The sequence below is a fragment of the Marmota monax genome, unplaced genomic scaffold (genome assembly GCF_021218885.2).
Source record: "Marmota monax isolate L192 unplaced genomic scaffold, Marmota_monax_Labrador192_F-V1.1 WCK01_AAM20220418_F8-fsc00005, whole genome shotgun sequence".
NCBI lineage: Eukaryota > Metazoa > Chordata > Mammalia > Rodentia > Sciuridae > Marmota > Marmota monax.
Window position 1 is genome coordinate 30,036,307 of NW_026692254.1, and position 20,410 is coordinate 30,056,716.

At 40.0% G+C, this 20,410-nt stretch overlaps 2 protein-coding genes across 15 annotated transcripts in view; one reads left to right on the forward strand and one right to left on the reverse strand.

Annotated features, from left to right (window-relative positions):
* The window catches only part of Tm6sf1 (transmembrane 6 superfamily member 1), a 58,651-nt gene that overhangs the window by 34,755 nt on the left and 3,486 nt on the right, over nt 1-20,410 (forward strand). For both annotated transcript variants that reach the window (XM_058577525.1, XM_046438382.2), the window contains exons 2-9: nt 1,415-1,518; nt 3,742-3,839; nt 7,212-7,315; nt 8,863-8,945; nt 9,575-9,696; nt 12,670-12,774; nt 14,801-14,893; nt 15,089-15,208. In XM_058577525.1, the coding sequence (XP_058433508.1) occupies nt 3,819-3,839; nt 7,212-7,315; nt 8,863-8,945; nt 9,575-9,696; nt 12,670-12,774; nt 14,801-14,893; nt 15,089-15,208 (648 nt within the window). In that variant the 5' untranslated portion in view covers nt 1,415-1,518; nt 3,742-3,818. The remainder of the gene's footprint in view (nt 1-1,414; nt 1,519-3,741; nt 3,840-7,211; nt 7,316-8,862; nt 8,946-9,574; nt 9,697-12,669; nt 12,775-14,800; nt 14,894-15,088; nt 15,209-20,410) is intronic.
* Nucleotides 1-20,410, reverse strand: part of Hdgfl3 (HDGF like 3) — a 91,281-nt gene that overhangs the window by 3,976 nt on the left and 66,895 nt on the right. The window contains exons 6-10 of one of the 13 annotated variants that reach the window (XR_009226327.1): nt 19,858-19,965; nt 10,530-16,520; nt 8,522-8,605; nt 3,409-3,637; nt 444-3,005 (exon numbers count right to left, since the gene is read on the reverse strand). The gene's annotated coding sequence lies outside the window, so the exon portion shown is untranslated. Of the gene's footprint in view, nt 1-443; nt 3,006-3,408; nt 3,638-8,521; nt 8,606-10,529; nt 19,966-20,410 lie in introns of all 13 variants that reach the window. The other 12 variants (XR_009226318.1, XR_009226324.1, XR_009226320.1 and 9 more) reach the window with 12 other exon arrangements.

The following is a 20,410-nucleotide window of genomic DNA, read 5'->3' on the forward strand; positions in this document are numbered from 1 at the left end:
AACCCTTTCACCTTTGGGTTAGTTGCAGCTCTTAACCATCCCCCAGAGTTCCTTTTGGACCTGTTTCTGCCTGTTTTGAGCAGATACTGCATTTAGCTGTCAGAAGAGGGTCTTTGGGGACAGTGCTGCTAGGCAGAGATGATCTGCTGCCCCAGTTTCCTTTATTCTTTCCTCCTCCTCTAGAGGTGGAGAGTATGAGAGGATGCTGTGAACCAGTTACACTGCTTCTCATTCTCCAGAAGAGCACCAGCCATGTGATTATGCAGGCATTGAGTTTGGGCCCTTGGTCAGATCAGGGAAGAGGGTTGTCTGCTAATCACCTGCCTCAGGCTGCTCATTGTTAAAACACTTTGCAGCTTATATAGCACACCAGCCTTTTCCCTCTTCACTATCCAGCATCATGTTCTTGACCCACATCAGCTTCCTCCTCCTTCAACTCATACCTTTTGGAGGAACTTGGAGTATCCACTGATGTGCACCATCAGAAACTTCCTGTTTTTGTTTTTCACATGCATACTGGCACAGTCATCATTTTCTTTTCATAAAACTGTTATCTATTCATCCTTCAGTCTGTCCATCCATTTCCCTCCCCTCTCTTCATAATCTTCTTCCTCTTTCCCAGGGGTATATGGTGAACGTTATCCGAAGGTTCTAATGTTGGGCTGTGGTGGTGTGGAGGGGTGTCAGCTGAGGAGTGGAGCTTGTAGCAGCCCTAAGGGATTGTAAGAGGGTTCTGGTGTAGCAGGCTATTGGAGTGGCTAGGTGGTTCTTTATCTATAACTGGAAGCACTGTCAGTGCTGGGGATGCAGGAGGGAGAGTGTCTCCTTAGAACTAGAGGTGACCTTGTTGGTCATGACTCAGATTCTATTGAGATGGGTCCCTGCACATAGATTAGGGCTTCTTTTGTTTTTATCCAGTACCCCCAGGACTGCAGCAGTACCTGCCACAAAGGAGTGCACAATATGCCTTGTCCCCCTGAAAGGTGTGTGTAGTCATAATTCCTGTATATTCCCTGGAGGTCAGTCTGAGGATTTCTGGCTGGCCCTGAGGGAGGTGGCTGATTTAGTGGTTAGGCCTGTCAGATGCCAGGGGAAAGGGTGGGAAGAATAGGAATCAGGGCAATAGCCATCTCAGGGACAGGGTAGAGTAGGGCAGAGGCAGCTCTAGATACATCTTGTGAAAGTGAGACAGGTGGGAAGAAAGGAGAATGAGGGCCTATGGGCTGTGTTCCCTGGAAGTCATAGGGCTTTGGCCCAGAGGCAAATAAACTCCATAGGGCCTGAGCTGTAGGCAGAGGCAGAATTATGTATGAATTATGTAGTGCTGGGAGCAATGCATTCAATGGGCAGGAAATTCCAGGCACAATTGTGTTTATTTTGATAAGTGACCACCTCCCTGTTCTGGTTGTTGCAGTTCCTGGACAATTGTAGGGGTTGCTGCCCTTATCCTGCTCCTGGTAGCCCTGTTGTCTCGTGTTCTCGTCAAAAGAAAACCGCCCCGGGACCCGCTGTTCTATGGTATGTCTCCATTGTGTCCACTTGAAATAATACTTTGCTCTCAAGTTACATGTTCTTCATTGGTTGTGAAAACTCTGGACCTACTGGTAACAGTGGCTTAAAGTGCAAGGGTGTTTTAGGACAGACAGTGTCACCTTGCCTTTAAGCTATGGCCTCTCCCATAAGCTATGGCCTCCCTGGTAGAAAGATACTGCCAGGGCCAGACTTGCCTCTGTTCTTTACCCTCTGACCCCTCAATATGCTCCTACCTCTCACCTTGCTGGACCTTCTTCCTATCTTCAACCTGGTTCTTGTAGTCCCCTTTGCCTGGCGTGGAACTTAGCTATTCAGTGCCTCAGTCTGCACATTTGTATGAAAAAGAAAATAATAATACCTACCATGGGGGTATGTAAAACATTAAATAAGGTAATATTTGTAATGTGCTTAGATCAATGCCTGACAAACATACACATGTTAAATAAACAAAAATGCTATTGATTGAGCACCTACAGCATACCTGGGAAGGCTCAGAGCACAGTAGCAGTATTATTTTATTTAATCCTTACAACAAACATCCTTCCACTTGCAAATGAAGATGCTAGCTCAGAGATGTTTAGAAATATGGTCAGGGTCACATAGGCTAGTGAGAACTGCACTAACCCCAAAGCCCAGGCTCTTTCATTGTGGATGCTGCCTCAAGCAAAGCTGTTAGTGGCCTCTGAGTGCTTCCTGTGCTTGGCATCTTATTTGTTTAGTTTCTGCTTTAGTAATGCTGATATCAAACACTTCAGTAATGCTGATATCAAAACCAAATATCAGTGTCATACAACAACAAACCTTTTTTTTTCCTTGCTTACATGTCTGTGAGTTGGCTGGGGCCATTATGCTTCAGGCTGTGGGTTGAATTCAGGGTTTTTCCATGTGTCTCCTTTTTCTTGGATCAGTAGCTCCCCAGGCCGTGCCAGCCTCATGGCAGATATGGAGGCTGAGGGGGCTAGTAGAAAGAAAGTGATGTCCCTTAAGGCCTTGGCTTGGAGGTGACTACTGTCACTTCCATCCATATTCTGCTGGCCTAAGCAGGCCATATGGCTGAGCCCATCATCATAGGCATGGGGAGCATTCTCTGTCCATAGCAGGCCTTGGCAAAGGTGGGTCAGAAGAATTGTGAGTGATTTGTTTTCCCCAATTCATATATAAAAAACTCTGATGCTTAGAGAAATTATGTTAGTTGCCTAAGGTTTTATGGCTGGTTGGTAGATGAGCTAGGCCAGTCTGATATCAAAGTCCATGGCCTTTCCCTTGCACTGCTGCACTTGCTCTGATCTGTTCCCAGGGCTTCCCTTCCCAGACTAGACTCCTGCTGCTGTCTCCTCTCCATTCACACCCCATGGAGCCCACACTTAACTTACTGATATCTCCCCCATTCTCCTGTACTCTCTGCCTTCTCTTCTTGGCTCTTTACAGCTTGCAAGTTGGAGGCCAGCCTGTGCAACTTAGTAGGACCCTGTCTGAAAATGCAAATGATGTTAGGTGGTAGAGCACCCCTGGATTCCATCCCCAGTATTGAGGGAGGCAGCTTTTTTGATAGACTAAAACATGCTTCATTTGTCTCCTACTGTTTAAGAAGTACTATTCCTTGGCTTATTTGTTGCTTGTAGTTTTAAACCCATTTGGGAGTTTCATACAACTCATTATTAATAAGATTCTCTAAGATATGACAGCTCTCCTTCTTTCATGTTCAATTATACTGTCTCATAAGTATTCATTTTTTGAAATCACTGGCCTATTTTCTTAAAGATATTGTTATTTGCACATCAGCCACCTATCTCCTTGGCATCGCCATTATGAAATAGGCAAACACCTGGGACACACTGTGAGTTAGTCTGTGTGGTAATCATTGAGATGATTCACCTCTTCTGTTATTATCTTAAATCTGGCGGTCACTGGTTTGCTTCTTTAGCCACTCTGTTATTGCCTTTGTTCCTGCTGCATAGGTGGGATGAGTCAGTGGTAGCTTTGTCATTCTTCATCCCAATGACTCGTGCTCTGTCAGTGAGAGTTCTTGGGCGGGCATGGGGAGGTCGTGAAAATAGACAGGTGTGGTCTGCTGGTCTGTGTTGACAAGTGTCCCCAGCATTTTCTGGAAAACATCAGAAACATTCCATTTATTCTTAGCAAATGCCAAGCTCTTAGTAATTATTTTCTGCACTACTGCTTTTTAAACTGCTGCTTTCTTTGACCTAGTGTATGCAGTTTTTGGATTTACCAGCGTGGTGAACCTCATCATAGGACTGGAACAAGATGGCATCATTGATGGGTTCATGACACATTACCTGCGAGAGGTACGGAATTGCTTAGTGATTGTGAGGCTTAAACCAAATGGTCAGCAACCTGGGCCACATCATTCAGTCCTCTCATTTACTGTAAACAGGTCTGATACATTGCATCATTTCCTATCATAGATTTAGGCTTTGCTCACACGGTAAGTGAAGCTGAAGGATAAGTTGAGATCATGGGAATTGGGAAGCAGTTTCTTCAAATGTTCTGCTCTCATAACTCTTCCCTCATTCCTGACCCACCACATGACTTATCTTTTCCCTTTAAAAGAGGAACTGTAGATGAATTTAGTTTTTGTGTGTCTGTTAATATATTAATCTCAGAAAGTGCAAACTGGTCTCAAATTTGCAAGGTACCAAACACTGAGGCACTTAAGTGATTTGATTCTGATGATTTACCCCACCTCCAACCAAATCATGGCACTTGAGGGAGCTAGTCCTATTTTATTTTATGGTGGACTAGATCCAGCCCCAGAGAGGGTAAGTGACTAACTCAAGGTCACACAGGAAATGAGCAGGGCCAAAAGCATAGTCTTCATCTGTTTCAAATAATGGGGGGCTTTGTATGCCACCTAAGGGGGTTTGGGTGTTATCCTGTTCATGAGGTGAAATTTTAAATTAGGGAAGAAGGCAGTCAGCTTTGGGAAGGATGGGATTATGGGGGGAAGGGTCAATGTTATGAGCTGGAACACCAGTAAGGTTTCTTCTGAGGCAACAAGACATGAAGGTGGTCAAACAAAGGCAGCACCTGGGAAACAGGGAGGGGGTGAGCTTCAGAGCATTTGGCTGGAATGAATAGGACTTGGTGACAAGTTGGGGGTGAAGTGGGGGTAAGGCCCAAGATGACTTCCTGGTTCCTGCTTTAGAATTTGGAAGAATGCTGGTGTTAGAAAATCAGAGGCATCTGTTGAAGTAGACTTGGGTCACAAGATCTGCTTCCTACTGTCCAGGGGCTCATTGGGTGGTGGGGATTGTCCTAGGTGCAGTGATAGAGGCTCATCTGAGGCACAGAGGACCTAACCATGGAAATAGCCAGGGAAGGCCTTATCAAGTTGGTGACATTGTTATACCTATTTTTAAAATGTCCATGGGAGAGGATGAGAAACTTCTGGATGGCCCAGAGATGGGAAGGCATTCCAAGGAGAAAGGACTACTTGGGTAAAGGCTTAGAGAGAAATACCATGTGTCTTCTCCTGGGTACAGGTTTGCAGGGATGGTGCTGAATTCATTGAGGACATGTGGAGTTTCAGGTACTTGAGGGACATCTTGGCAGATGTTCCAGTTAATAGAACTTTGTAAATTTTGAGCTCCAAGGAATGGTCCTGGCAGATTTGGGGGCTATCTGAATATAGTTGGTACCAGCAGATCTGAAAGGAGAGGAACTTATCTGGGAGATGTGGAGAGAAGGCAGCTAAGGTCAGAACTTTGGAAACTGGGGCCAGGAGAGGAGGAGCCTCTAAAGTGAATTGTGACAGGTAGAAAGAGACATAAGAGAAACTCAGAGAGCCAGGCCACTAAGTCCAGAAGAGGAAGGCTTCAGGAGGGAGGTGGCTGACCAAAAGCCTAGAAGTCAAGCTGATGAGGGTGGTAAGCATTGGGGCAGATGGGGCATGAGAAGAGGAATTTGGATGGAATAGTAGTAAGGTCATAGGCCAGATTTTGGAGACGTGGAAGCTGTATAGAGGGGATGGGGCTTTTCCTGTAGGCAGTAACACGCTTTGAACAGTTTTAGAGCAGAGTGACATGCCAAGAGTCAGGCTACATGACTCTTCATCCAACAGCAGTGTTGGCTGAGAAGGAGGGGAGAGACAGGGAGATCATTTGGAAATGTAGCAGTGGTTCAGGAAGGGACACTGAGGCTTGACTGGGCTGAAATGAAGAGAAAGGATTGCGTGGGATGACACCAGAGAGAGAAAACTGATAGGATTTGCCAAGAGTGTAGGAGAGCAAGGAATTAGGAAAAGAAAAGATGGGGGGGAGGGGGGAGGGAGGGAGAGAATGAATGAATGAATGAATGAATATTGAGATCCTGTTGTTTTGACCTGGGAACTTGAGTGGCATTGCTGTTAACATAGAGGTGAGGTGGGGTGCTGGTTGAGGGGAGAAACTGATGAATTGGAGGAGTTCCAATGAATTTGAAGGGCTCATGAACCATTCTGCTAAAGATGTCCATCCAGCCACGAGGATAGGCCTGCACTGTCTCTGGGAGCCAGGTATGTATGTATGTGTGAATGATTGAAACCATGAAATGAAATGGTATTAGTTATCTAGTCAGGGCATGATATAGAGAGAAATGATGTGGGCCAGGCAGTGGTGCAGAAGTGTAATTTTGGTGATGTTTCCTCCTCTGATACGATTTTGATTTGTGGGGAAAGATGATAGAGCATTCCTTTGTCCCAGGGAAGCGTGAAGCTTGAGAGAATGCCTGGCTTGGTAGCTGACTGATCTGCACTCTTCTTATTGTAGAAAGGACTTAAGGTTCAGTGGCAGAACACTTGTCTGGCTTATGTGAGATCCTGGGTTCAATTCCCAGCACCGCAAAAAAAAAAAAAAAATAAATAAAATTATGAAAGACTTAAGGCATATTAGGGAAACATGAAACAAGCCATGAGAACATGCACATGGGAGAAGAAAGGAAAAAAAAGAAAGTGGAGGCAGAAAGACAGTAAAAACCAGGCATATTTGACAGTGATATTGTAGTAGCCACCTGGACAAGGGAAATGTGGTTTATTATATAATCTCATCTTTGTAAAATTCCTAAAATTAAAAATTTCTCAGAAGTATGAGTCTTCTTGAGAGTACAGTTTCTGCTGTATACTCACTTCATGACTATAGGCAAGTCTTGTAACCTCTTAAAGCCTGTTTCCCGCCTGTGAAATGGAATTAGTTGTGTCCATACCATAGGGTTCATGGGAGGGTTGAATGAAAGGTTGGTGGGAAGCTGTGAGTTCAGTGTTGTCTCGCTGGAAGTAAGAGGGGCATGAGTTTCTCTATGACCATCCCAGCCAGCCATGGGATCAGTATGATAATGCCAGCCAGTAAGCAGGGTCTTGGCTACCCCTCTGGCCATAGTCAAATACCTCTGGCTTCAGTGAGTTGGCCATGCAGCCAGGATGGCTTACACTGCCATCTGCCTTTGTATTGATGTATGTTCATCTGTCATAGAACCTTTTTTTTTTTTAACTCTTGTGGCAGTCCCTAGTTTGGGCAGCTACAGGATAAAGTTATATTTTCAAGTTCCTACCAATTGAGTAGGAATAGTTTCATTCTAGAAGACTAATACCAAGTAGTTCTGCTGTTTTATTTTACTTGCAAAATAGGTCTGGGGTTCAGCATTTAACTGAGTATTTAAAATGGACTTTTTAATGTTTTCTTTAGGGTGAACCATATCTGAATACTGCCTATGGGCACATGATCTGCTACTGGGATGGATCTGCTCATTATCTGATGTACCTAGTGATGGTGGCAGCCATAGCTTGGGAGTAAGTCTGTTTGCCTGCTGTGTGTGCCTTTGCTCTCTTAGCAAAGATAAATAGGTATGTAAGAAACATGTATTTAGAGAGGCAAATACAGTCAGGTACATTTGGACCTGAATATAAGTTCTGCAGGTACATGTCCAATGTGGCTTTATTTTCCTTGCACCACTGCCTTTTTTAATGTGTCCTGGGATTGCTTTCCCACCCTAGTGAAGCTCAGGCAGTCTGACTTTTAGCTTTCTGATCATGTTTTCTAATAATAACAAGTCTCATTTTCAGGAATTCAAGCTCAGCACATTTTGATTCAAAACTTCAACCTCATTTTAAAGCTTTTCCCCATTGCCAGGTGTAGTTCTGTGATTTGGGGACCTTCACCCAGCCTTGGGAGAGTCTGTCATAGTCCTTTTCAACTCTCTGTGGCTGCCTACTCTGGGACTGTATGGATTAAAGTGTAGGATTAAAGAAAGAGGGGAAGTCTTATGTGACAGTTGCTGTTTTCTGGGTACTAGTGTTCTCTACCATGAAATGCTGTGTCTTGTGGGACACCTATATGGGCTCTTTGGAGACCACTATGGCAAGAACCTCTGTATCGTTCTAGTTCCTGAAGTAAGCAATGCTGTCTGGCTGAATTTGACTCTCCTGTCCGTGACAGTTTACCCATAGCTTGTTTCCATATCCCACAAGGCACACTCTTTGGGGAGGCTTCTTTCAAGATGGCTCCAGCTACCTTCCCAGGCTTTCCCTTGGCTCCAGGTTAGAGAAAGTCATGCATTTCTGCCCCATCTAAGGTTGAAGTGATGCTTGATTGGCTGTTCCCCCTTTCTCATCATACACTTGAGGATAGCTCCAGCTAATTCTTGTTTGTTCCTTTATGGACAATACAAGTCATTGTGAAAGGTCCTCATGGGGTTGGCTGCATTTGGCTTGGGACTGGGATAGGGCAGAAAGCACATAGTGTTCTCCACTTCTGTACCCTTCAGAGAATCTTCTTTTGAGCTTTCCATAGCCTCCTTTATTGTATGAAGTTGAGTTATTGGGTTATCAGTTGAAGCAACATTTCAACCAATAATCCAACATTGAAGATTGTGGGTATATGTCTAGCAGCTCCTTTAAAACATGGAATATGTGTCATGTACTATCTCTACTTTTGGGGCTTTGGACAAAACTCTGTTGCCAAGGGAAAGTGCGTTTTATATTGTTACTCATACTTACAATGATTTAAAATATGGATCCAGTTTCTTTTCTTCTTTTAACTTTCTCTTCCTTTTCATGCTCTTTTACATCTAACAGGGAGTTCTGTGACAGTGATGAATACATTGTAATTTAACAGCAGATTGAGGTAGTAAGAATAATTTCTTATTCAAAGGGATACAAAGAAGGTTCTGTAGTGTATTACATATGGAGATGATGTTTGATTGCTAGGATTCCTTTTGTTTGATTTATTACTCTTAATTCATGTACTAGTTAGAATAAAACATAATATTGAGGATAGTCTTTTCTAATAATACTCTAAGACAAGTGTGCTAAGTCAAGATTTTTTTTTTTTGTTACAGGGAAAATTATAGAACCATTGGCCTATATTGGGTAGGATCCATTATAATGAGTATTGTTGTTTTTGTGCCTGGAAACATTGTAGGTAAGAAACTTTATCTTAAAATTCACTTTCCTTTTCTGCAATAATGGGGATTTTTTTTAAACAATATGTAGATTATTTTGGTTATTAGAGAACTAAGAGATTTCAAGATTATAAAAAACCTGTTCTGTAAAATTATTCCTGTTCCTTTCTGTAATTTAAGAAAGTGCCAATTTAAGAAGTGCCTTTAAGCAGATTTCAGAAGATCGCATTGAACAATTATGACAGTTAAGTATCACAGATTCCTAACTTTTTGAAGGATAGAGAGGCTGACTCCAGCATTTGTGGCAACATTTAGTGTGCAAATACTTGTTACAACTCTTTGCTATATATATAAAACTCTTGACACACAATGAGAACTCAACAAATGTATTTGGAAATTGGTAAAAAGTTATTACGCATGCTGGAAACCAGGATGGTATATTACATATATTTTTTAATACTGTTGACAGGATATGCCCATTAATATCTACATTTTAAATTCACATTTTCTTCTTCATCTCTTTAAATATAATGTCTGATCCATAGAAAAATTTTAGATGATTTGAGATGGGGAGGTATCCTAAATATTACTTGTGGTTAGATATGCTTTGGGTAAATATTTGAATTTCTCTTTCTTCTCTTTTAAATAGGGAAGTATGGAACAAGGATTTGCCCTGCATTTTTCTTAAGCATACCATATGCTTGTCTTCCTGTCTGGGCTGGTTTCAGAATCTATAATCAGCCATCGGAAAATTATAATTATCCCTCAAAGGTGATTTTATTAAGTTTAAACGTAACCTGTTTTCAAATGTCCACTGGTCACTGAATTGAATTATACCTCTAAGGACTGGAGCATCTGAGGCGAGGCATCAATCAGTGTGACTCTGTTGATTGTGTAACATTTGTTTACATTTCCGTTGATGTGACCAGGCTGGTTGGCTTCTGTCTGAATACACCAACTTCTATTAGACAGGCCATACTTTTGGAACTTTATCAGATTCTGCATTAATGTGTTAAACAAGGTTCACATGTGTACTTTGTCTGAAGTTATTAATGGCTTGGGTTTGAGTACCTGGAAACTGTGCATATATTGGCCCACAAGGAGGTTGGAGAGCTACTGCTATTCAAGGTAGTCCACGTAGCCATAGGGTCTGATTCCCAAGAAATCCAGGCACATGGAGATTGGCTAGAGGACCTCTTCTGAGATACCTCCCTTCTATTCACAGCCAAAGTGGGCAAGGTACTCTGTTAAAAGTCTTAATATCTAACCTAGTGACATCTTTCTAAGTTTCTTTTCCATTTATAGGTATTAGATCTTTTTTTTAAGAAAATATTTTTTAGTTGGCAATGGACCCTTATTTTATTTATTTATATGTGGTGCTGAGAATCGAACCCAGTGCCTCACATATGCTAGGCAAGCACTCTGCCACTGAGCCACAACCCCAGCCCCAGGTATTAGATCTTTAGACAAGATCCTTTAAATAAAGCATATAAATGCAAATATAAATCATACGATAATATAATTATCAGAGTAATGGTTATTTATTTTACACCCCCCACCCTTTTTTAGGGATGGTACTGGAGGTTGAACCCAGGGGTGCTTACCTGCTGAGTCATATCCCAAACCCTTTTTGTTTTTTATTTTGAGACAGGGCCTTGCTAAGTTGCTGAGGCTGGCTTTGAACTTCTGATCCTCCTGCCTCAGCCACCTATGCCACTGGGATTACAGGATTGTACCACCACATCCGGCCTACAAAAACATTTATAATAGAACTCAATAAAATTATTATTTTTTTTCCTTGATGCTGGGGATTGAACCTGTAGTCTCCTGTATGCTAATTATCTTCTCTACCATTGAGCTAAACCCACAGTGTTAAAATATATTTAAACGTACACACACTTTATTTGTAAACATTTAGACACCTGCTGTGTTAAACTCAGGCTGGCACACTGGTGCTTTTACATCCCTTTGAGGAATGAGGTAGTTGTTAAAAAGAAAAAGTAAATAGCAATCCTGGCTTTAGCCCCGTCTTCCCTGCTTTCAGAGGCACCATGTCAGTATGCCATCAGAATAATCATAAGACCCACAGAACCTTTAATTATTATTTTTGATGCTAAAACACAGTGATGGACCAAATGCAACCATCATACAGTGCTAACAAGAACCTAAGTTTATAAACTTAACAATCCTTCAACCTAAAAATTGAATAGTCAGTGACCTATCCTAAGAAATTCATTAAAGAAATGCTGTCAAAGATTTTTATGTACAGCTGGGTATGCTGGTGCACACCTATAATTCCTGCTGCATAGGGGGCTAAGACAGGAGGAGTGCAAGTTCAAGACCAGCCTGGGCAATGTAGTAAGACCCTGCCTCAAAATAAAAAATAAAAAAGCTGGATTTTATAGCTCAGTAGTGGAACACCCGTTCAATCCCTAGTGCTGCAAGCAAAAAAGATGACAAAGATTTATGTACAAAATTGTTCACCATCACATTAAATTTGACAGTGAAAAATATGTAAATGCCAACAGTGGGAGAATAGCTAAAGTGTGTTCCCATATGGTATTAAGTTTTGGAACTTTTAATAATGCAGGAAAATGCTTATTATATAGGTAGTTGTTGAGTGAAAAGAGACTGCAAAATTGTTTATATATTATGTTCTAATTTTGTGAAAATACAGATTTTAGCTGTCCATGTCTGTAATCCCAGTGACTCGAGAGGCTGAGATAGGAGGATCAAAAGTTTGAGGCTAGCTTCAGCAACTTAGTGAAATCCTATCTCAAAATAAAAAAAATGTGCTGGGGTGCTGGGGTTGTAGCTCAGTGGTAGAGTGGTTTCCTGGCATATGTGAGGCACTGGGGTTGATCCTCAGCACCACATAAAAATAATAAAATAAAGGTATTATGTCCACCTACAACTAAAAAATATATTAAGAAGAAAAAGTGCTGGGGATTGATCTCAGTGGTAAAATGACCCTGGGTTAAATCCCATCTCCCCTGCCCCAAAATGGATTTTATATGAATATGTATATATACAAATGAATACAAATGTAAATATGTGACTAAAAAGTGATATGACTAGTTCATGGTTTATTTATTAATATTTTCTTAGTTTTCAAATGAGTGTATCTTTTAAAATCATGAAAATGTCATTTCAAGAAAAAATCTGGGGGCTGGAGATGTGGCTCAAATGGTAGCGCACTGGCCTGGCATGCGCGAGGCACTGGGTTTGATCCTCAGCACCACCTAAAAATAAAATAAAGATATTGTGTCCACCTAAAAACTAAAAAAAAAAAAAAAAAATCGGGGGGGCTGAGGCTGTAGCTCAGTGGCAGGCACTTGCCTAGCATGTGTGAAGCACTGGGTTAGATCCTTAACACCACATAAAAATAAATAAGTGAAATAACGGGATTGTGTCCAACTACAACTAAAAAATAAATATTAAAAAAAGAAACAAAATAAAGGCATGCTGTCCATCTACAACTATAAAAAAAATTAAAAAAAAAAGAAAAGAAAAAATCTGGACTAACAGAGCTGGAAAGGCCCTTCAAGATCACCTGGTCTCATCTCTTCATTTCACAGAAGGAGTGGGGATGACTCTCCTAAAGTTCCATGGCAAGTGGTATATGATATGAATTGTGAATCTTCAAAATTCTGTCATCCATCATCATGGCATTCAGTGTTTAAGGAGATCTGAGATTCTTCTTTGTCACTTTGGGCTTGCTGTTTAGATAAAACTCTATTTTAGGTTGTACAAGAAGCCCAAGCAAAGGACCTGCTGAGAAGACCACTGGATTTAATGTTGGTCATGTGTCTCCTCCTGGCAACTGTATTTTGCTTGTTCAGAGGCTTGGTAAGCATAAGAGATCAAAACAACATTATTATCCTATTAATGCTTCCAAAACTCCTGAAAATGTTTTTTTTTTTTTTTTTTAAATCAGACTTCTTAGCAAACAAACAAACAATTTTTTCCTGTTAGAGCCTGGAATTCTGGACCTACTTCATGCTGGTCTCTCACCCTCAAGCCTCTGATCCCAAGGGGTGACTCATCTTGGGTTGTTTCATACCACCTCCTTTAGGTCCCTAGGTCAAGCTTCATCCAAAAGTATCTTCCTTCCCTTATTTTAGCCATTAGAATTCAATTTCTTGGATCCTTTGATGTTTCTGATTTAAATGTAAATATATTTGGCAAGGATGATATCCTAAGACTCATCTAGCTGTCACACAGAGCATCTCAAGAGAAGGGGCAATGGGACTGAGTAAGAATTCAAATTCAAAATAAACAATTCAAATCTATGTAGGGTCATGTGAATTTCTCACTGGTAAGAATAGTGTTGAGCAAACCAGGTCCAGGTTCAGAGTCTGGGTATTGATGTGCATGATAAACATTAAGGGCATGTGGACATTTCATTTTTTTATACTTTCCCTTTATAATTTTTATAATATGAAGGATAAGAAAAAGACCTATAAGCTTTGGAGTTTGGAATCTTGGCCATTTACTATAGCTCTATGGCTTTAGAAAAATTTTCTTTGACCTCAATTTTTTCCTCTAAAATGAAACTACCTACCTTACAGTATTGTTTTGAATATTAAGTAAGATAATGCACATTAAACTCTTGGTAGAGTTACTATGTATAAAAAGTAAGCATCAATAAATTACTTCTCTGTTTTAATTGATCAGTGATCCTTCACAATGCTCTGTTTCATAATTTATTCTTAGCAGAAAAAAATTTAAGCAGCTCAGAATTAACTATATTCAGCTTAGAACAGTCAGGGAACAGAGCGGCAAGTGTAAACTGATGCAGCTTTTCCATTTTTTTGCGGTCCTTGGGCTAAAAGGGGCCTGTATGGCCACTGAGGATTCACAGTAAGAAGCTATTTTGAGTTGTCTCTGTTTATGGATTGTCAGAATCATCCTGGAGGATTTGGTTAAGAAGAGGAGAGACACAGGGAAGGGAAACAAAGGCAAGGTCATAGGCCACTGAAAACTTTTCAGACCACTGAAACTTTTCTTTGGTTAGTTTGCTGTATATTTCTCAAAGTAGAGACAAAAAGAAATAACATGACCCAGTTGTATTCTTGCAAAACCATATCCACTTCCCTCTGCATGTTAGAAAAATGCATGGATGTGTATGTGTGGTAAGTGGGGGTTTTGCAGATGGGTTTTGGGTTGGGACCCATTTTGACCAGTTCTGACATTGGCTTGTGTTCTACATGTTGGGACATTTCATATGGCCAAGGATATGAGGAATGGTACCTGAGAGGGAAGGTGACTCAGCAGACTCAGTAGTATGCCAAAGAGACCTTTGTCTGTTCTGTGGCCTAGAGTTTTCTCTGCTGAGACTAAATCTTTTCTGATCTCTTTCAAAGTAGATACAGGAGGTGGCTTCAGACAAGAGGATCCTGCTTTTAAATCATTATCCTTTACTATACTCAAAGGCCATATATACTCTGTGAGGCACTGGAGAGAGGAGGATGCTATTTTTGAATCTTGGAGAGGATAGTAAGATGAATTTGGTATAGAAATCTACTTTTCTTCCTGTAGGGACTAGTTGGCTAGTTATTCCCAGGAGAAGTGAAACTAAATCTAAAGCAAGCTGTGCTTTGGCTAGCCAAACCTACATACTTAAACTATGAATATTTGAAAGATACCCAAGAATAGAGCATTTGTTTCCATTTCCTACTCCACTATTAACCTCTGTTTAATTTCCTTAGATAAATCTGCAGAATATTTCCTCTTTCTCTTTCATTGATGAACCTCTACAATGCAGTTTTTGTTAAATAGCAGCTTGTGACTAAACCTGGCACATTAGCCTTATCAGCAAACCTACAAACCAGAAGTGATTGTATTTTTATGATAAATTCATTTTTGTTCTTAGATTGCTTTGGATTGCCCAGCTGAACTCTGCCGATCATATGCACAATTTCAAGAGCCCTACCTAAAGGATCCTGCTGCTTATCCTAAAATTCAGGTCAAGTAGTTATGAAGCCTAAGAATTTTTAAAAGTTTAAAAGTTAAATTCTTTTTTTTTTAAATGGGAAAATGTGGCCCTAAAGAGAAAACTGAATTTAGGATTTTATCCTGAAAAATGTTATTTGTTTTTATACTTTTTGTTTAGGCTAAGCTATTAATTTGCTGATGTTATTTATTTCTCCATTCAATACAGATGCTGGCATATATGTTTTATTCTGTGCCTTACTTTGTGATTGCACTTTATGGCTTAGTGGTTCCTGGGTGTTCCTGGATGCCTGACATAACACTGATTCACGCTGGAGGCCTAGCTCAGGTACTAAGAATATTTTCTTCTGAGTGGTGATATAGCTATCATTATTGAATATATATAAAAACTATCTCTGTTCAGTGTTTAGAGTAAGAAATAGCTATGAGACATGTTGTCTTTTGTTTTACAATTCTTTGGAAGACATTTCTGTATATACATTTTACTTAAACAATAACTATCTAGTAGATTTGTCTAGTTATACAGATGAGGAACCTGAGGTTAAGTGACATTACATGATTTGCCCAAGTTCACATACCGAGCAAGTAGCGCTATTGTTTTTATAGGACTGTTTCCCAATCTCTGAATATCATGGCCATTGAAAAGGAATTGAGAGCTGTTATTTTCAAGATGTCTATCTAAATTTAATATTTCCAGTTCTGCTATACTATGCTATATAGAACCAGGGAAACTGATCTTAAGAAAAGTTCTGCTCCTGGAAAGCTGGGCCTGTTGTTGAATTCCTCCTTCTGGCACCAAGCTAATTCTCTGACAGTGGGTGTTCAGTAAAAGTTTACTACATTAAACTGGAAATTATTTATGCAGTTATCATACAAAACATTTTTACAAGCATAACAAGTAGTGAAACAAAGCAATCTTCTGAACAAGGAAGAAAGTTAAGTAATTTTATAGTTTCTTACTGGAAATAAAAAAAAATGAACTCAGTTTTTTAAAAAACTTTGTCTTGTTCTTTTCAAGAAGGCTTAAGAATGAAGTTCATCCAGAAACTCTAGGCATATACAGTTAAGTATGTACCCATGGTGTAGTAACCATATGGCAAAGACACTAGAATTCAGAATTAAAAGAACAATTACAGTATTTTGGGGGTTACTGGGTTAAATCCTTCAAGCCTGAGGTATTTAATTATAAAATTGGAATATTCATAATAGAAAAGTCAATTCAGCACCCAAAAGAAATGATTCCTATCCTGGAGGAGACCTCCATTTATCCCACTTTGTTGGTGGCTCCTCCTTTATAGACCCAACTCTTCAGGCCTTCAACTATAAGTAATGACTTCCAATTGCTTCATCCCAATTTGCTCCAAGACTCTTATATTTATAATTCCAAACTTGATCATTTCCCCTGGTTGTGTCATTCCCTTGTCAGATTTAGAGACTAAAATAGGACATGGGCAAATTATGCTAAATATTGTACTTACCTATTTGTGTAAGGATAGCTCTGTGTTCTGTTGCAGTAACAAATACTCAGTGGTTAAACAGTAAAATTTCATTTCTTGCTGTGCATAGATCATATGGAATATATTCAAGGGCCAGTTCTGGTATCAACTCAGCTGCAGGGGAGTCTGGTAAATGTGGTCTTCCTATGTGCCTCAGAAGAAAGAGTAACGTATGCATGACATTATCTTTGCAAAGATTTTTGTTTTTAAATTAAATTTCCATTTAAAGATGACGAAACTGAAGCTAGGGACAGCTTGAGTCACTTGGCCAAGGTCACTAGAGTTACTAAATGGCATAGAAAGGATATGAAATCCTGACTCCAAAGCCCATCTTCTTTTTCACGATCTTCCCCTGCCTCTGCAAACAGCTATGGCACAGGGTTCTTCTATGCAAGAAAGACTGTGTGCAGCATGGAGGAGTTGGAGAACCTTTGTGGGTGAGCATGAGTGTGGGAGGCAGTGACATCTAAAGGGGTTCTGAGGGCCAAGCAGGACTTTATTAGGTTGAGTCTCTTCAGGGAACAAAGAAGCATGTAGATGTCAGAGTGTGCAGCAGGTCAGTGGGCAGAGTAAACCTTGGCTTTTTTCGTGGCCTGGTTCCTCTCCATTATTTTCCTGTATCATCCAGGATACATATACATACTCACCATACTCTTGCCAGCCTTTTCTTTTCTCTCTTTTTTGTACTGGGAATTGAATCCAGGGGCATTTTACCACTGAGCTACATCCCTAGCCCTTTTAATTTTTTTGAGACAGGCTCTGGCTAAGTTGCTGAGGCTGGCCTGGAACTTGAGATCCTCCTGCCTTAGCCTTCCAAATTGCTGGAATTACAGGCATGTGCTACAGTGTCCAACTTTTCTAGGATTAGATTATTCAGAGTCCAACAGCTACTCATTACCTGTGTGCTTTGATTCACTATTGGGCCTCCTCTGCACTCCATGTGCCTTGGTCTTCCCTGTGCCACCAGCTTGAGGCAGCACTCAGCTAGAAGTGTCCTCAGTTAGGAGGATGGCAGAGGAGGCCTGACGTGGGACCTGTAAAATCTCAGGAAACTAGAGAATTACGCAGAAAAACCTAAGCAAAGGCCCAGTCATGTGGAATGAGCCAGGAGTCAGGAGGCTTAGGAAGGTCATGGCTTTGGGAGCAACTGGATATCAGAGCCCAGAGCAGTGAAACCAACCCAAAACACTACCTGTTGATGAAGCTCATCTTTCAAATGGGTACTTGTGACTCTACTATGATCATTCTAGGAAGGGCAGCAGCAGTGGCAGCTTCAGCCAAACTTTAGGACTTCCAGGAATCCTTGGGCTTATTCATCACTACCCAATGTGACAAGGTAGCCTGAAGTTCCTCTCTTGCTGATAAGCGCCCAGACCCAGAGTCTGAGGCTCAGGTCCTATAAATGTCAGAAGGACATTTCTCTTGACTAAGCAGGCAAAGACTGGCATAATTCAAGAATTGTGTGTTTCACCCTAGAGCTATTATTGGGCTTGGGTATCTATTATACATAGTGTTCAGCCTAAGGAAAAGTTAGAAATCATGCTGCAGCAAAACAATGCATATGATTAGGATGTTGAATTAGTTGTTATTTGTTTTACACCTAGAAAATACCTGTTTATGAAATAGCCTCTCATCTTAGGAGGGTATCAGATATATTCAACATAAAAATTACTTTGTAACCTTGACCAGTACCTGTTGTTGGCTAAAATTGCCATGTCTAATTTAGAAGCCTTATACCTTCATGATCCTACTGACATTACCAAAACATGCTCTTATTAAAAGATCTAGTGAACTCCCAACTGTATGGAATTTAATAAGAAAAAAAATCTTTGCAAAGTTCTATATCTGTTAGGTCAATGGAAGACAGTCCTTGATTTCTGACAATGTAGGAGTTTGGCAAATCTGTTGACTTCAGAAATCAAAAGTTCACTAGATAAGTAGAATAAAGTAAAACCAGGACACCTTTTAGGCCAAATAATTCCACTGGAACTTATTCATAGCCAATTATTTCTTCATACAAAATGCTTACTATAGGACTAAAGTTGCAAGCCTAACTTAAAAAAGTATTACAGGCTGATTCAATCTGTTTACTAGCATTTTCTATCAACTTACATAGCTCTATGTGCAGATTCAACCATCAAAAATTTAGGCCTATTAAACATATAGACTTTTCCTTGTCATTATTCCCTAATAACTATTTACATAAAATGTATATTCTAGTAGGTATTATTAAGTAACCTAGATTTTAAACCTATGGTTTAAAGTATATGGGAGGATGTGTGTATTATACCTGCAAATATATCATTTCATATAAGGGACTTGATTATCCACAGATTTCCTGGAACCAATTTCCCTTAGCATAAATGGATTACTTTATAATTGTTAAAATATCATATTGTTAAAAAATATTGTTAAAATAACAATATTTTTATATTGTTAAAATATCACTAAAAATGAAAAAATTAAAAGAAAAAAACCCCTCAGAGGTAATAGTTAATGGTTAAGAGCAGGAGCTCTGGAAGAAGAATGATTTAGATCCAACCTGTCACTGATTAGCTCAATGACCTTGATCACCTCTCTGATCACATTTCCTCTTCTGTAAAGTGAGGATATTAACAGTACCTTTCTCATAGTGTTGCTGTGAGGATTAAATGAGGCAATATATTTGAAGGGCTAAGAATAGTTCATGCCACACAATAGCTATGTAAACTCTTGGTTGCTATTATTATTATTGGTATAATTCCCAGTAAGAGTTTGGAGAAATGCTTATTTTATTGAGACACTAATTAATCTGTAGCCAGTTTAAGCAAGCTATGTGTATTGCATATAATTACCTAAAACTCAAAGAAACTGAGTGAAAGCTATGGGACAGATTCACAACAGGCTTTCTGCAGCCCTACAACCTTAGAAGCAGGCTCATTTCACTCTTACAAGGTGAAATCTCCTCCCACTGGTTGCCCTCCGCCTCTCCCACTCCTGACTGTGCAGGTGCCATGGACTTTCTCACAAAGGGGTCTGGAGGCTTATCTGTGGACAATCTGGTTATAAAGAGCTGACTCTACTGAAGTGAATTTAGTTTTTTCCTTTGTGGAAACCTTTAAGAAGTATATGAAAATAAAGGTTTAGGAAAAGCATGGATAATTGTAATATTAATGCAAATCTCACTTCACTCATTTGCTTTTGGTATGATTCATTACCAGACATCTTTATTTAGTATTAAAATGAGACTTTGGGTTTAACATATTTATATTATCCTTTGATGGAGACAATGACAGCCAAAAGGTCAACAAGAGCCCAGATTTTCAACAAAGTATAGCACCAGATTATGAAAAAGTATTTGAGTTTTGAATCTGTCTACAGAACAGCCTCATGTGCTTGGCACCATCCTAAGCATGTCCCAGATATCATTGCAATGAACCTCTATGAGGTAGGTTCTATTATTACCCATTTTTACAGATGAGGAAGCCACAGGGTTACATACCTCACCCAAGGCCATCTTGCTGGTTTGTGGTGGAGCTGGAATTTGACTCTGGCCATCTGGTTCCAGAGTAAGTGTTCTGAATCACTATACTATGCTGCTCAGAAAACCCTAAGAAAAGATAACATGGTTCCGGATTAGCTATTTATATTGTATTGGCCAAATAACCAGGCTATTGTCCCAATGGTCACATAGTTTTTGCCTAGAACATTCGTGTGAGCACATAAAACTCAGTTCTTCCTTCTGGAGCCAGGACTGATTTTTAGTTGTCTTTTCCAGGTTGTATCTATGAATATAAGAAAAAAAAGCTATTAAAACTTAGCCTTTTGTTTACTTTCATTGCCTTGTTTTCCATTCCAATCATCCAATCTTAAAAAAATCAAAGTAAGCTGGGCACGGTGGTACATGCCTGTAATTACAATGACTTAGGAAGTTGAGGCAGGAGGAACACAAGTTCAAGATCAGTTTTAACAAGTTAGCAAGGCCCTAAGCAACTTAGAGAGACCCTGTCTCAAAATAAAAATAAATAAATAAATAAAAAGGTCTGGGGATGTGG